Source organism: Gallinula chloropus (assembly GCF_964237585.1).
Source record: "Gallinula chloropus genome assembly, chromosome: 13".
Taxonomy (NCBI): Eukaryota; Metazoa; Chordata; class Aves; order Gruiformes; family Rallidae; genus Gallinula; species Gallinula chloropus.
Window position 1 is genome coordinate 14,372,096 of NC_140098.1, and position 11,433 is coordinate 14,383,528.

An 11,433-nucleotide genomic window follows, 5' to 3' on the forward strand; every position below is an offset into this window, starting at 1 on the left:
GAGGAGAGACATGAAACCCTGACCAGCCCTCCAAGCTCATCCGACCTTCCCCTGGCTCCGGGGAGGGAGTGTCCAGGACCCCAGGCCGGAGCCCAGGGGCTTGGGGAGATGCAGCTGGTGGATGGGGGTGAGTGTGAGCGGGAACTGGCCTCGGAGCTTCAAACTTCCTTCGTGCTAATCCCCCAGCCTGTTGCTAATTACTGGGTTAGAAAGCGCTTGATGAGTCAGATGACCTAAACCATGGCTCTCTCCCAGAGCCGGCTGCTGGGTTGCCTCATGCCCGCCGGTGTTCCGAGCGGCATCGCATGGGAACCGGCTCCTCAGTCACAAGTGGTGAGGTTGGTGAGGGAGCCCATGAGGAGCAAATCGCTGGCTTATTACAAAAAACACCCTGCATCTGCCTCCAGAAGTGCTATTTGTGTGTGTTTTCTGTGGCTGGCTCCAGCCTGGGCTGTGCAGCTGGGCCTAGGCCGGGCCGCGCTGCGCTGGGCCTTTCCTCAGCCGGATCATTTCAGTCCTCCTGCTAAAATAGTGGAGAAGCTGTTCTCACCTAGCAACCAGGGAGAGAGTGAATGTCAGAGCTGCTCTGGGTCTAGCTGGGCTCCATAATGCTGGTACAGTGTGGATAGGCTGGCAAACACCAGCCTTCACATCGCCCTTAGAAACTCTCCGCGCGCAGCAGCCATCTGGGAAGTGCTGTGTGGAAAAGCAGGGCGTTTTATGATGGGAGCTGCCATAAATCTCCCTCCTCCCCCCACTCCCTCAGCATCACCTCCTTAACATGCAGAGGGAGAGGTTGCAGTGTGCCGTGTCTCTGTGAATCAAAAATCTATCAATGATGGCTTTTTCCTTAATACAAGAGCTTTTATCGGCGCTGTCTGCAGAGCGTCCTGCTTCCAGCTCCCAGAAGGGGAGGGTTGGCTGTGCAGAGCCTTCAGCCCCCATCCTTCCTCCTCTAGCTCGTTCTATTGCGTGGGAAATGAAAGGTCTGGCCCTGAGAATCTGTGTGTCTCAGGATTCCTCGTGTTTAACGTGGAGGTTGGTTGTGGTGTGAGCCTCTCGCAGCCGTTACCCAGGGCCCGCGCTGGGGAGGAGATGCATTTACACCTCCGTGTTGTCTGTCCCACGAGGCTAACGCAGATCCCAGCACATGGATTGCAGGCCAGTGCCCAGCATTGAGCCTTTCTATCCAGATTATGCCTTTAAAAATAACTGGGGACACTGGGACCACTGGCTTGGGGATCGCTTGTCCCTGGGGAGCTGGGGAGAGTGGTGGGCTCAGCTCCGTTGCAGTGACCTGACATGGTTATAAACGGTCTTGTTCCTCCCTCTGGCACCTCTCCTCCGCTCTGGAACGTTGAAGCCGATGTGTCTGCCAACCTTTCCGTGCAGGATGAGTCTCTAGCCCTGCACCCTCTCCATCCTTGGGATCAGGAAACAGCTCACTGCCACACGGGAGCGGCACAGGGCACCTTCCTTGCTGTCGTGATGAAGCAGACCCTGCTGCAGCTTTTCCTCTCAGTTTCCTGCTCTGTTTCCTTTCTGGCACTGGGCTGACAAGCTGGGCGTCATCTCCCAGCTCTGCCCCATGGGCCGTTTGCTGTGCTGGCTCTGCAGTGGGGCCATGAGCCCGTGTGACGCCTGCTTGCTCCATGAGCTGACCCTCTGCTTCAGCTCTGCAGCCCCAGCCCCATCTTCATCGGCATCACGGTGCTGTCTGTGCTGCCCCACCTGCCCTTCAGTCCTGCTCACCCACTGCTGGGGAATCAGCTTTTTAAAAGGGTAGATAATGACAGGACAAGGGGGCTGGAGTGAAGCTGAAGGAGGGAAGGGTTAGATGAGATATTGGGGGGTAGTTCTTTCCAGAGAGAGTAGTGAGGGGCTGGAAGGGGCTGCCCAGAGAGGGGGTGGCTGCCCTGTCCCTGGGGGTGTTCAAGGCCAGGCTGGATGGGGCCCTGGACAACCTTGTGTAGCTCCAGGCCTGGAGGTTGGTGTCCCTGCCTGTGGCAGGAGGTTGGAGCTCTGTGATGCTTGGGGTCCCTTCCAACCTAGACCATTCTATGATTCAATGACTCTTTGCCCTCTCTTCTTTATCTGCCCATACTGCTGCGCTGCTGAACCCACTGCCACCACCCTCCCCGCAGCACTGCCACCTCAACACCATCCCCTCAGCACCATCCTGTGCACCTGGCGCTGTCCGCCGAGCCTTGGCACATGGTTATTTCTTGTTGCCATAAACCTCCCAGCTCAGCATTGGTCTTCTTCAGCTCCCATGACTGCGGATGCCCTGTGAGCTTGCAGAACCATCCACATGCTGGGACTCTGGGCTGCCTGCACCTGCGTTAAGCCGGGCTTTTCCCCGGCTTTGAGCCGACGTGCTCTGAAACATGTTAGACCCTCCAGCTCCCACAGTAAAACCGAGTCTCTCTCAGGCATGCTGGGCTGCGGACGGGGAGCGCGGGGGCTCTCACGGTCTCTGGGGGTGCAGCACAGTCTCTGTTGCTGCCTGCGCCATTCTCATTTATTCTCATTGATCTCTTGTTGTTGTGCTGGCTTGGCAGATAGACTGATGGGAACCCCGGCTCATTGGCAAGTCAGCAGTCAGCTTCTCTGCTCAGCACTGAGACATCCAGCCTGAGCTGCTTGTTGGGAAGAGGTCTCTTTCCTCAGGGTACCGCCTCGCGTGCCTGTGTCTGAGCAGCTCACACAGATGCTTTGGAGGTGCAGGGCACGATGCATTCGTGGGGAGTGAGGAGTTCCTCAGCTCGGAGCTCCTTCTCCCCATAACCTGCCTTTGAGAAAGCCCTGGAAGGGGTTTTTCCATCACCACCCATTGCTTTTCCCTTCCCTGCCTCCCTTCTCTCTCTGGTCAGGGCTTAGGGCCAGGACTTTGCCTTGCCTAGTGCCGCCACACAGCTCAGCCCAGCAGCACCCACCTGCACTGCGACCTCCGGCACCCCTGGATCTGTGCTCCCTGTTGCTTGACGTTGCGTGACCTGGAGTCTTAATTTGGGCAGGAAACTCAGCATGCAGGGTACCACTCCAACCCCTGCTCCTGTCCTGCCTTTGGGGAGCCTCACCAGCGATGGAGGGAAGGAGAGGCACTTCCCCTGCTCAGGGCCCGCTCTCCCCTTGACGCTGTTCACGCCGTTCCTGCTGGCATCAGCGTGAGGGAAGAGCCGAGCAGCATCCCCACATTAAAGCGCGGCAGCACCAGGCTGGAGCTTTGCTCTCTACATCTGCAGGAGGCTGAAGGAAGCAGCAGCCAAACTGGTGTAAAATCAGCTAAATGGAGGTGTGGCTCATGGCCAGGCGGGCACAGGGCGCATCCCATCCCCGGGTTGTGTGGTCATCTTCCCGCAGGCATCTGTGTGTGTGGTCCAGCCGGCATCTCTGGTGATGGGCAGTGAGATGCCCTTGTACCTCTGGGTTTTGCCCTCTCGTGGAGGCTCTGCTGTGCTCAGCCTTCCCAAGGTCTGGGCTTTTGGTGTGAAATTCCCTCCATTTCCATCCGCTGAGGCATTTCCCTGTGTTAGCTTGCTCCACGTTGCTGCACGCTGGTTCAGAACCACATTGAAGGCAAGGAGGAGGCTGCAGGAGCTGGTGCCACTCGGAACCTTCTCAATCCGCTGAAAGCCGGGTTCTGAGCGAAGGAATCAGTGGCGTTTGCAGCTCTGATAGCCTGGGATTGGCTGGGGAAGCCAGCCTGAAGCATCCCGGCCCTTCGCTCACTCACCCCAGTGCCGCAGGGAGCCCGGGGCTGCCACGCTGCCAGCACCCCGGTGCTGAGGCTGGGAGCACTCAGATGCTGGGCACAGCCCTGCCCTGCTCCTTATGCAACCGGCGCAGGAAACGCAGCCGGCGACCTACTTCCCCTGAACCCTTAGAGCAGGAGGATTAACCTCTGCACTGCGGCGGCCGGCGGATGAGCATCCCATTGCAGCGGGGGACGGGATGGCACTTCTCTGCTGCCTTCCACCCAGGGAGCTTCAGGGAAACCGGTGAGTGTGGCACCGGAGGGAGGAATCCAAAGGAAGAGGCATGGAGGTGCAAAGCAGTGCGGTCACACCATGTGTGAGCAGGACCAGCCTCCATCCTCCAGCGCCTGGGCACCGTGCTGTGCCTGAGCAGGACCAGCCTCCATCCTCCAGCTCCTGGGCCCTGTGCTGTGTGTGAGCAGGACCAGCCTCCATCCTCCAGCTCCTGGGCCCTGTGCTGTGCCTGAGCAGGACCAGCCATGATCCTCCAGCTCCTGGGCCCTGTGCTGTGTGTGAGCAGGACCAGCCTCCATCCTCCAGCTCCTGGGCCCTGTGCTGTGTGTGAGCAGGACCAGCCTCCATCCTCCAGCTCCTGGGCCCGTGCCGTGCCTGAGCAGCCATCCTCCAGCTCCTGGGCCCTGTGCTGTGCCTGAGCAGGACCAGCCTCCATCCTCCAGCCCCTGGGCCCCGTGCCGCACCGGGCGCTGCCGCGTTCCCACAGGGAAGCACGCGTGAGCCCGAGTCCCCGGTTGGCTCCGCCAGCCCTGGCTGCCTCACCGCGGTGAGCCGGAACGCGGCGGTTGCTTTCCAATTTATTTTTATCTTGTTGATCACATGCTCCTTAATGTTAAATGTTCTGTGGAGGAGGAAAATTTCTGCAACTGCAGAATTAATAGGAGTTTAGGGGGGTTTTTTCAGTTGAACTCCGTAATCAATTTTTGCAAATCCCCAGCTCACGCTGACAACCTGCGGCAGCTGAGTAATATTAATGAGAATGTGCCCATTCTAATTGCAGCTCCCTCTGCACATTACACAGGGAGCAGCCCTCTGCCATGTTCAGCCCTTGTACTATCACCCTACCTGGTGGTTTGGCCAAGGTGGGACCCCCCACTCTCCTGCCCCGAGCATCTTTGAGCCGTGCTTTAGAAACTCACAGAATCTTGGCTGCTGGCAGGGAGCTGCTGGGCACAGACATCCTGCCTCTCCCTTGGCCAGCTCTGTGAAAGGAAACTTTAACTTCTGTTTCCTGAACTGGCACCTTCAAACTCTGTGTGTGCACCGAACACATCCCCACAGTGGGATTTCGGCACAGCTGTGGCTTAGCAGGGTTTGTGCTGCCACTGGACGCTACCAGCCAGCACCCAGGGACGCAGAGCCAGGGCTGCTGACCCCCCTTCCTGGGGGGAGGGATCAGTATGTACTTAAAGAAATCTGGAGAAATACTTGTAACCATCAGGTCTGGCTTCTTGCAGAGGGAGCAGGATGCCACCAGCGTGCAGCTGGCTGCTGGGTAGGTCACTGGGAGCGGGGCTGGAGGTGCTGGGAGCAGCTGGGTTTGGGCTTATCCTGTGCCCATGGATGCCAGCAGCAATACCAGCATTGGAGGTGGTCACGCTTGGTCCCTCAGCAGGACCTGGCTTTGTGGCTTGATGATTTAGCAGACCGAGTGCCAGGCTGGGATTTGGGGGTGCCAAGCCCAGCACGGGGGTTTCTTCCTCCCCTCCTGGGTGTTTGGGGTTTTATTCGAGGGATGCAGCGGTGGGGGTGGCCAAGGAGCCAGCGACCAGGCTGTGGGTGGGTGCCTGTGCCAGGCTGGAAGCAGCCACTTCAGGAGGAGAGGGCCAGACGTTGGGCTGCAGAGGTTTGGTGATGGGGAGGTTAGATGGTTTGGTGATGGGGGGGGTTAGATGGTTTGGTGATGGGGGGGTTAGATGGTTTGGTGATGGGGGCTTAGATGGTTTGGTGATGTGGGGCTTAGATGGTTTGGTGATGGGGGGGTTAGATGGTTTGGTGATGGGGGGTATGTTGGATCAGCACTCCTTGCTGATGCATCTGGATGCCTCCAGCCCAGTGTGTGCTGTGGGGCCGTAAGGCTGCGCTCGCTCCTCAAAGCACCGCAGTGTGGGACTGAGGCACCTAGAAGTGAGGTGGGAGGTACAGGGCTGGCAGTGGGCCCCAGAAGGACCCACACCCCTCTTACGCTGCTGTGTGATGATGGGGGAGAACAGGTAGAAGCTCCTGTGCTGGGAGAGGCTGTCAGAGGAGCTGGTTGGCAGGAGCAGTGCATGTCCTGGCTGCAGCCACAGCAGTGAGCCCGGGTACCAGTCTCACCACGGGGATGTATCCCCTCATCATGGAACATATCCCTCTCCTCAAGGATGCATCCCTCATCGTGGGGTTGTATTCCTCATTGTGGGGTTGTATCCCTCATCATGGACATGCATCCCTTGCTGTCAGGAGGTATCCCTCCCTGTGGGATCATATCCCTCACCACAGGGATGGATCCCTCACTGTGTGGACACATCCCTCACCGCAGGCTTTTTTCCTGGGATACGGGAACAGCATTGGAGCAGAGTTAGCTCATTGCTCAGAACCAACCACGGTTTTGAGTTACAGCAGCATTCACAACCTGTGTTTCTGTCTCCTCTTTACCACAGAAAAGCAGGGTCCAGAGCGGAAGAGGATTAAAAAGGAGCCCGCCACCAGGAAGCCCGGCTTGCTCTTCGGGATGGGCCTTTCAGGGATCCGGGCAGGATACCCGCTCTCCGAGCGCCAGCAGGTCGCTCTCCTTATGCAGATGACAGCGGAGGAGTCTGCAAACAGCCCAGGTGAGATCCAGAGGGTGGTTCTGCTCCGAGGGGCGAGGGTTTGGGGAGGCTCAGGCGTACCTGGGCTTCCCAGTGCCTGGCTGTTCAGCTGCCAGCCCTGGTGTGGTGCCCAGGCAGCTGGTACACGCTGCTCCGTGGGTTCCCCCGCGCTCAGCACCGTGGGTGGGATGCTGGCAGGACCCACTGTGCCAGTGGTGGCTTCAGGCATGGGATGCCCTCAGGGTTTGCACGTGGCTGCCATCCCTTCTCCCAGTGTGAGGCACTAGCAGGAGATGTCTCATGGCACCGCCGAGCCTGCCTCCTCCACCCCAGCTCCACATTCAGCACCCCTGTCTCAGGCTCGCTCAGCAAACGAGCAGTGTGAATAGAGTTCAAATACCATCTCCCACGGGTTTTTTAGGGTTTCTTCTCCTGGAGAGGGGTAAGAGGTGTAACCACCATGACTGTGACTCGAGATGTGGAACATGTTTACCACAGATTCTGTATTTCAGCCAGTTTTATCCCGTGCATGTGGGACCCCCTGGGGTTTTTGGAGGCACCGTGCTGTCTGTGTGCACACACCTGCCTCCCACACACAAACACAGCGGCTTTCAGCCCTGCAATTTGTTGTTCTCAGCACCCATGTAGCTGCTGGGGGGAACGTCAAGGCAAAAAGCTGCGTGGTCTTGAGAGTGCTCAGATGTTCTCCCAGGAAACGGGAGGCTCCTCCCAGGCTGTCAGACCTGTGGGTGCTTGGGAAAAGGCTGTTTCCTGTAAGGAATGAGGGGTTTAGGGTGAGGAGCTGCATTTTCCACTCCTAAATTGTGGGATTGCCTATAGTCTTCAGAAGGATCATGGTTCTCTGTGGGGGGCTGAAGCAGCTCCCCTATGGAGAGAGGCTGAGGGAGCTGGGCTGGTTCAGCCTGGAGAAGAGAAGAGAAGGCTGTGGGGGGACCTCACTGCAGCCTTCCAGTCCCTGAAGGGAGCAGAGGAACAGGAGGGGGAATCAGCTTGTTAAAGGGCAGAGACTGGCAGGACAAGGGGGCTGGAGTGAAGCTGGAGGAGGGAAGGGTGAGATATATAAGTTCTTTGCAGAGAGAGTGGTGAGGGGCTGAAAGGGGCTGCCCAGAGAGGGGGTGGGTGCCCCATCCCTGGGGGTGTTCAAAGCCAGGTTGGCTGGGGCCCTGGGCAGCCTTGTGTATCTCCAGGCCTGGAGGCTGGTGGCCCTGCCTGTGGCAGGGTGTTGGAGCTCTGTGCTCCTTGGGGTCCCTTCCAGACCAGACCAGTCTGACTCTGATTCTCCCCGGTGGGTTTCAGCAGCGTGCAGACTGCAACATAGCAGGCTGCTCCTCTGCCTTCCCATGGACTGGGGCTGCCTGTCGGTGCCTGGCGTGTTTCGGGGATGAACCGCGTTACAAGAGCTCCCTCTAAGGGTGTAGGGTTTGCTTTAAACCGTGGTTCTTCGCTCTTCTCTCCTCCACGCAGTTGACACAACACCAAAGCATCCCTCTCAGTCTACAGTTTGTCAGAAGGGAACTCCTAACTCTGCCTCCAAAACCAAAGATAAAGTAAATAAGAGAAACGAGCGAGGGGAGACTCGGCTGCATCGAGCTGCCATCCGAGGAGATGCCCGGCGCATCAAGGAGCTCATCATCGAGGGTGCAGATGTCAATGTGAAAGACTTTGCAGGTAACCAGCCCTCTGGCACCACCTGCATCCCAACCTTGTCCCACCTGGTTGCATGTTCCACCTCCGGGAATGGTTCCCACTGGAGAAAGAAGTGTCTTTGTAACGTGGGTTTGATGCTCTTAAAGGGGAGGATTGACCAAAAATGATGATTTTGCTCTTTGGGGAAGAGAAAAAAAATCATACAAGTCCCCCCATGAAGCATTATGGATTTGTTAAAACCCTAAATAAAAGGGCTGGTTCCCTCAGTGGATTTTGGGAGCCAGATTCCTGGGCTGTCCTGTCTGCCCTGCAACGATGCTGAGCTGGGCTTGATCCGTAGTGATCCCCAGGGCTGGGACCGACCCCTCCGGTCTGTTCTGCAGTGCCCTTCCCCATGGGTGCTGTCTGGGAAGGCTGGAGGGGAATTCCAGAGGCTCATGGGCTGCTTGAGCTCTTTTTAACCTAAAATCGTGACAAACCATGTGCAGGAAGATCTTGCCAACAGTGGGTTTGCAAAGTGGCTGCTCCAGGGCTGAAGAGCTGATGCCTGCAGCGTCCTGGGGTTGTTTTTTAAGTCCCAAACGTGGGGGTGCTGCTGGTGGGGAGCGATGGGACCGTGAAGGGCAAGGTCAGGCTCCCAGCTGCGCCAGCCAGGCATCTGACCCAGAGGGAACACTGACCTTCCCCAGCCTCAGCTGAGGAATGGCACCTCCTCCTCCTCCTCAGCAGTGCTGCCAGGCTCCTGCTTCTGGTGCTGGGAACAGGGAAAGGAACCGGGCTGTGGGGATGGGGCCAAGCCTGGGGTGACAGGAACAGCCCCGGGTCCTGTGGTGAGACACCCCTGAGGTGATGGACAGCTCATGGGTGCTTGTACCAGCGATGGGGCAGGCTTTATTCCAGCACCTCTAAGAGCTTCACTCTCTGCTGGTCTCTTCACATGACTTGGGGGCTATAAATAGCTACGTGTGTTCTCTGCCTGGATGATTAATACCAGCGCTGGGCTGAGCTATCAGTTGTGATTAATTTCGGTTGCGGGCGCCCCTGTTTAACGCCCCAAACGAAGGTAACAGAACGAGCTCCCACGATGCTATCAGCAAAGATAACACCAAGGGAGTCCTGCACGTTGACTAGGAAACTTCAAAACAATTCTGGCTTAAAAATAGTCTGTTTGAAGGTGATAAAACGTTTCATTCCGTGCTCTTCCCAGGTTTGTTTGAGAACTAGAGCTGCTGTTACTGTGGAGACTGGGGCTGTGCCCAAGCCAGGGCCCTGTGCTGCAGCAGCATGGCTGTGTGCTTTGGGGAGCACATGGAAAATGTTTGTGAGGGCTGTTGGGGGGATGTTTCAGAGCCATCAGAAGCATCCGGATCAGAGTCCACAGTTCAGAGCTCAGCCTGTGTTTGGGCAAGTGTTTCCCTCGCAGAGGAGTTGGGAGGGGGAAGGATTTAAGACCTTCATTCCCACCTTCCACTGCAGCCTCAGCACTACTTCTGTTTCCCATCACATTAAACCTTTGCCTTTCCATTTCCTGGGGCCGTGCCCACTCTGTCTGGAGCACATTGCATGACCAGAGGGAAAAGCCAGATCCATTCCCCTTCCCACCTGGCTGGAACAGCAAGGCAGCGCTGCCAGTCTCTCCCTGCAGTGCCCGGGGGACTGGGCACATGAGAACCATCTCCATCCACAGATGGAGGTTCCTTTCCTCTGGTTCTGGGAAGGTTACCACGGTGTTCTGAGTGTCCCTGTGCTTGCAGGCTGGACAGCGTTGCACGAGGCGTGCAACCGGGGTTACTACGACGTGGCGAAGCAGTTGCTTGCTGCGGGGGCCGAAGTCAACACCAAGGGGTTGGATGACGACACCCCGCTGCACGACGCAGCCAACAATGGGCACTTCAAGGTTGGTCTTTCCTCTGTCTTGCATCTCTGGTTTGTTCATTTATGGTTTTCCCTTCGCTCTCCAAGCAGCTGCTGTGCAAATCCAGGGATTCTGGGTGGTTTGTTACTGCTCCCTGCTGATAGCCACAGAGCCGGTGAGGATTTCCCCACCCCGGTGCTGGGTTGGCATCGCCCAGCACAGGGGACAGTTCTTTCTTCTGGGGTCAGGGAAGGAGCGTGGCTCTGCATCTCATTCTTCCCCCTTCTTCCCTGCCCATGTTGGTTCACTGAATCACAGCATCACCGGGTTGGAAAAGCCCTTTGAGACCATCAAGTCCAACTGTCCCTGTCCTGTGCTGACCCATATCCCTGAGCACCTCATCTCCCCTCTGTTAAACACACCCAGAGAGGTGTGTTTAACTCAGCCCCTCCCTGGGCAGCCTGTGCCACAGCCCCACAACTCTGCCAGGGAAGAACTTTGCCCTCCCAGCTGAGCTGACCCTGCCCTGGGGCAGCTTGAGCCCATTGCCCCTTGTCCCAGCTCCTGTACCCTGGCTGAAGAGACCATCGCCCACCTCTCTGCACCCTCCTGGCAGGGCAGGGGAGGCGGGGAGAAGGTCTCCCCTCAGCTTCCTCTTCTCCAGGCTGAACACCCCCAGCTCCCTCAGCTGTTCCTCAGAGGATTTGCTCTCCAGCCCCTTCCCCAGCCTGACTGCCTTTCTCTGGATATGCTCCAGCACCTCGATGTCCCTCTTGTGGTGAGAAGCCCAGAACTTTGTGGTGCTGATGTTCTGACTCCTTTCTCATCCACGACCATCAGCACCATGAGGCACATCCCAGGGACAGGCCACTTCCCTTCCCTTTAATTCACACAAATAAAAGCCTGGACTCAAAACACCATGAGCATCTTCACCTCTTGCTTTCTGTTTGCAGGTGGTGAAGCTATTGTTGCATTATGGAGGGAATCCTCATCAAAGCAACAGGAAAGGCGAGACGCCTTTAAAAGTAGCTAATTCTCCCACCATGGTGAATCTGCTTCTGGGAAAGACCACGTACCCCTCCAGCGAAGAGAGCTCAACAGGTGAGATTGACCTTTGGGTGAACGTGGGAGTGATGTTTGTGGCCTGCAGCTGTCTGTTAATACAGAGACGTTAAGAGGACAGTGAAGTTAGACTCTTGTCAGAATATCCACACGCTGCTGCCACGGTCAGGAGTCCGTCTGTAGCTGTAACCCAAATTCAGACAACATAACTGCCAGCCCTTAGCTCTGGGAGCTCTGGCTGTTTGCCCTGGAAGCCAACGTTGAGATCACTTTGCCTGGTGCA

General features: G+C 57.3%; 1 protein-coding gene across 1 annotated transcript in view; it reads left to right on the forward strand.

The window, feature by feature from the left end:
• The window catches only part of ANKRD11 (ankyrin repeat domain containing 11), a 142,671-nt gene that overhangs the window by 119,366 nt on the left and 11,872 nt on the right, over window positions 1-11,433 (forward strand). The window contains exons 5-8 of the mRNA XM_084270186.1: window positions 6,416-6,586; window positions 8,051-8,254; window positions 9,988-10,130; window positions 11,042-11,189. Of these exons, the coding sequence (XP_084126312.1) occupies window positions 6,416-6,586; window positions 8,051-8,254; window positions 9,988-10,130; window positions 11,042-11,189 (666 nt within the window). The remainder of the gene's footprint in view (window positions 1-6,415; window positions 6,587-8,050; window positions 8,255-9,987; window positions 10,131-11,041; window positions 11,190-11,433) is intronic.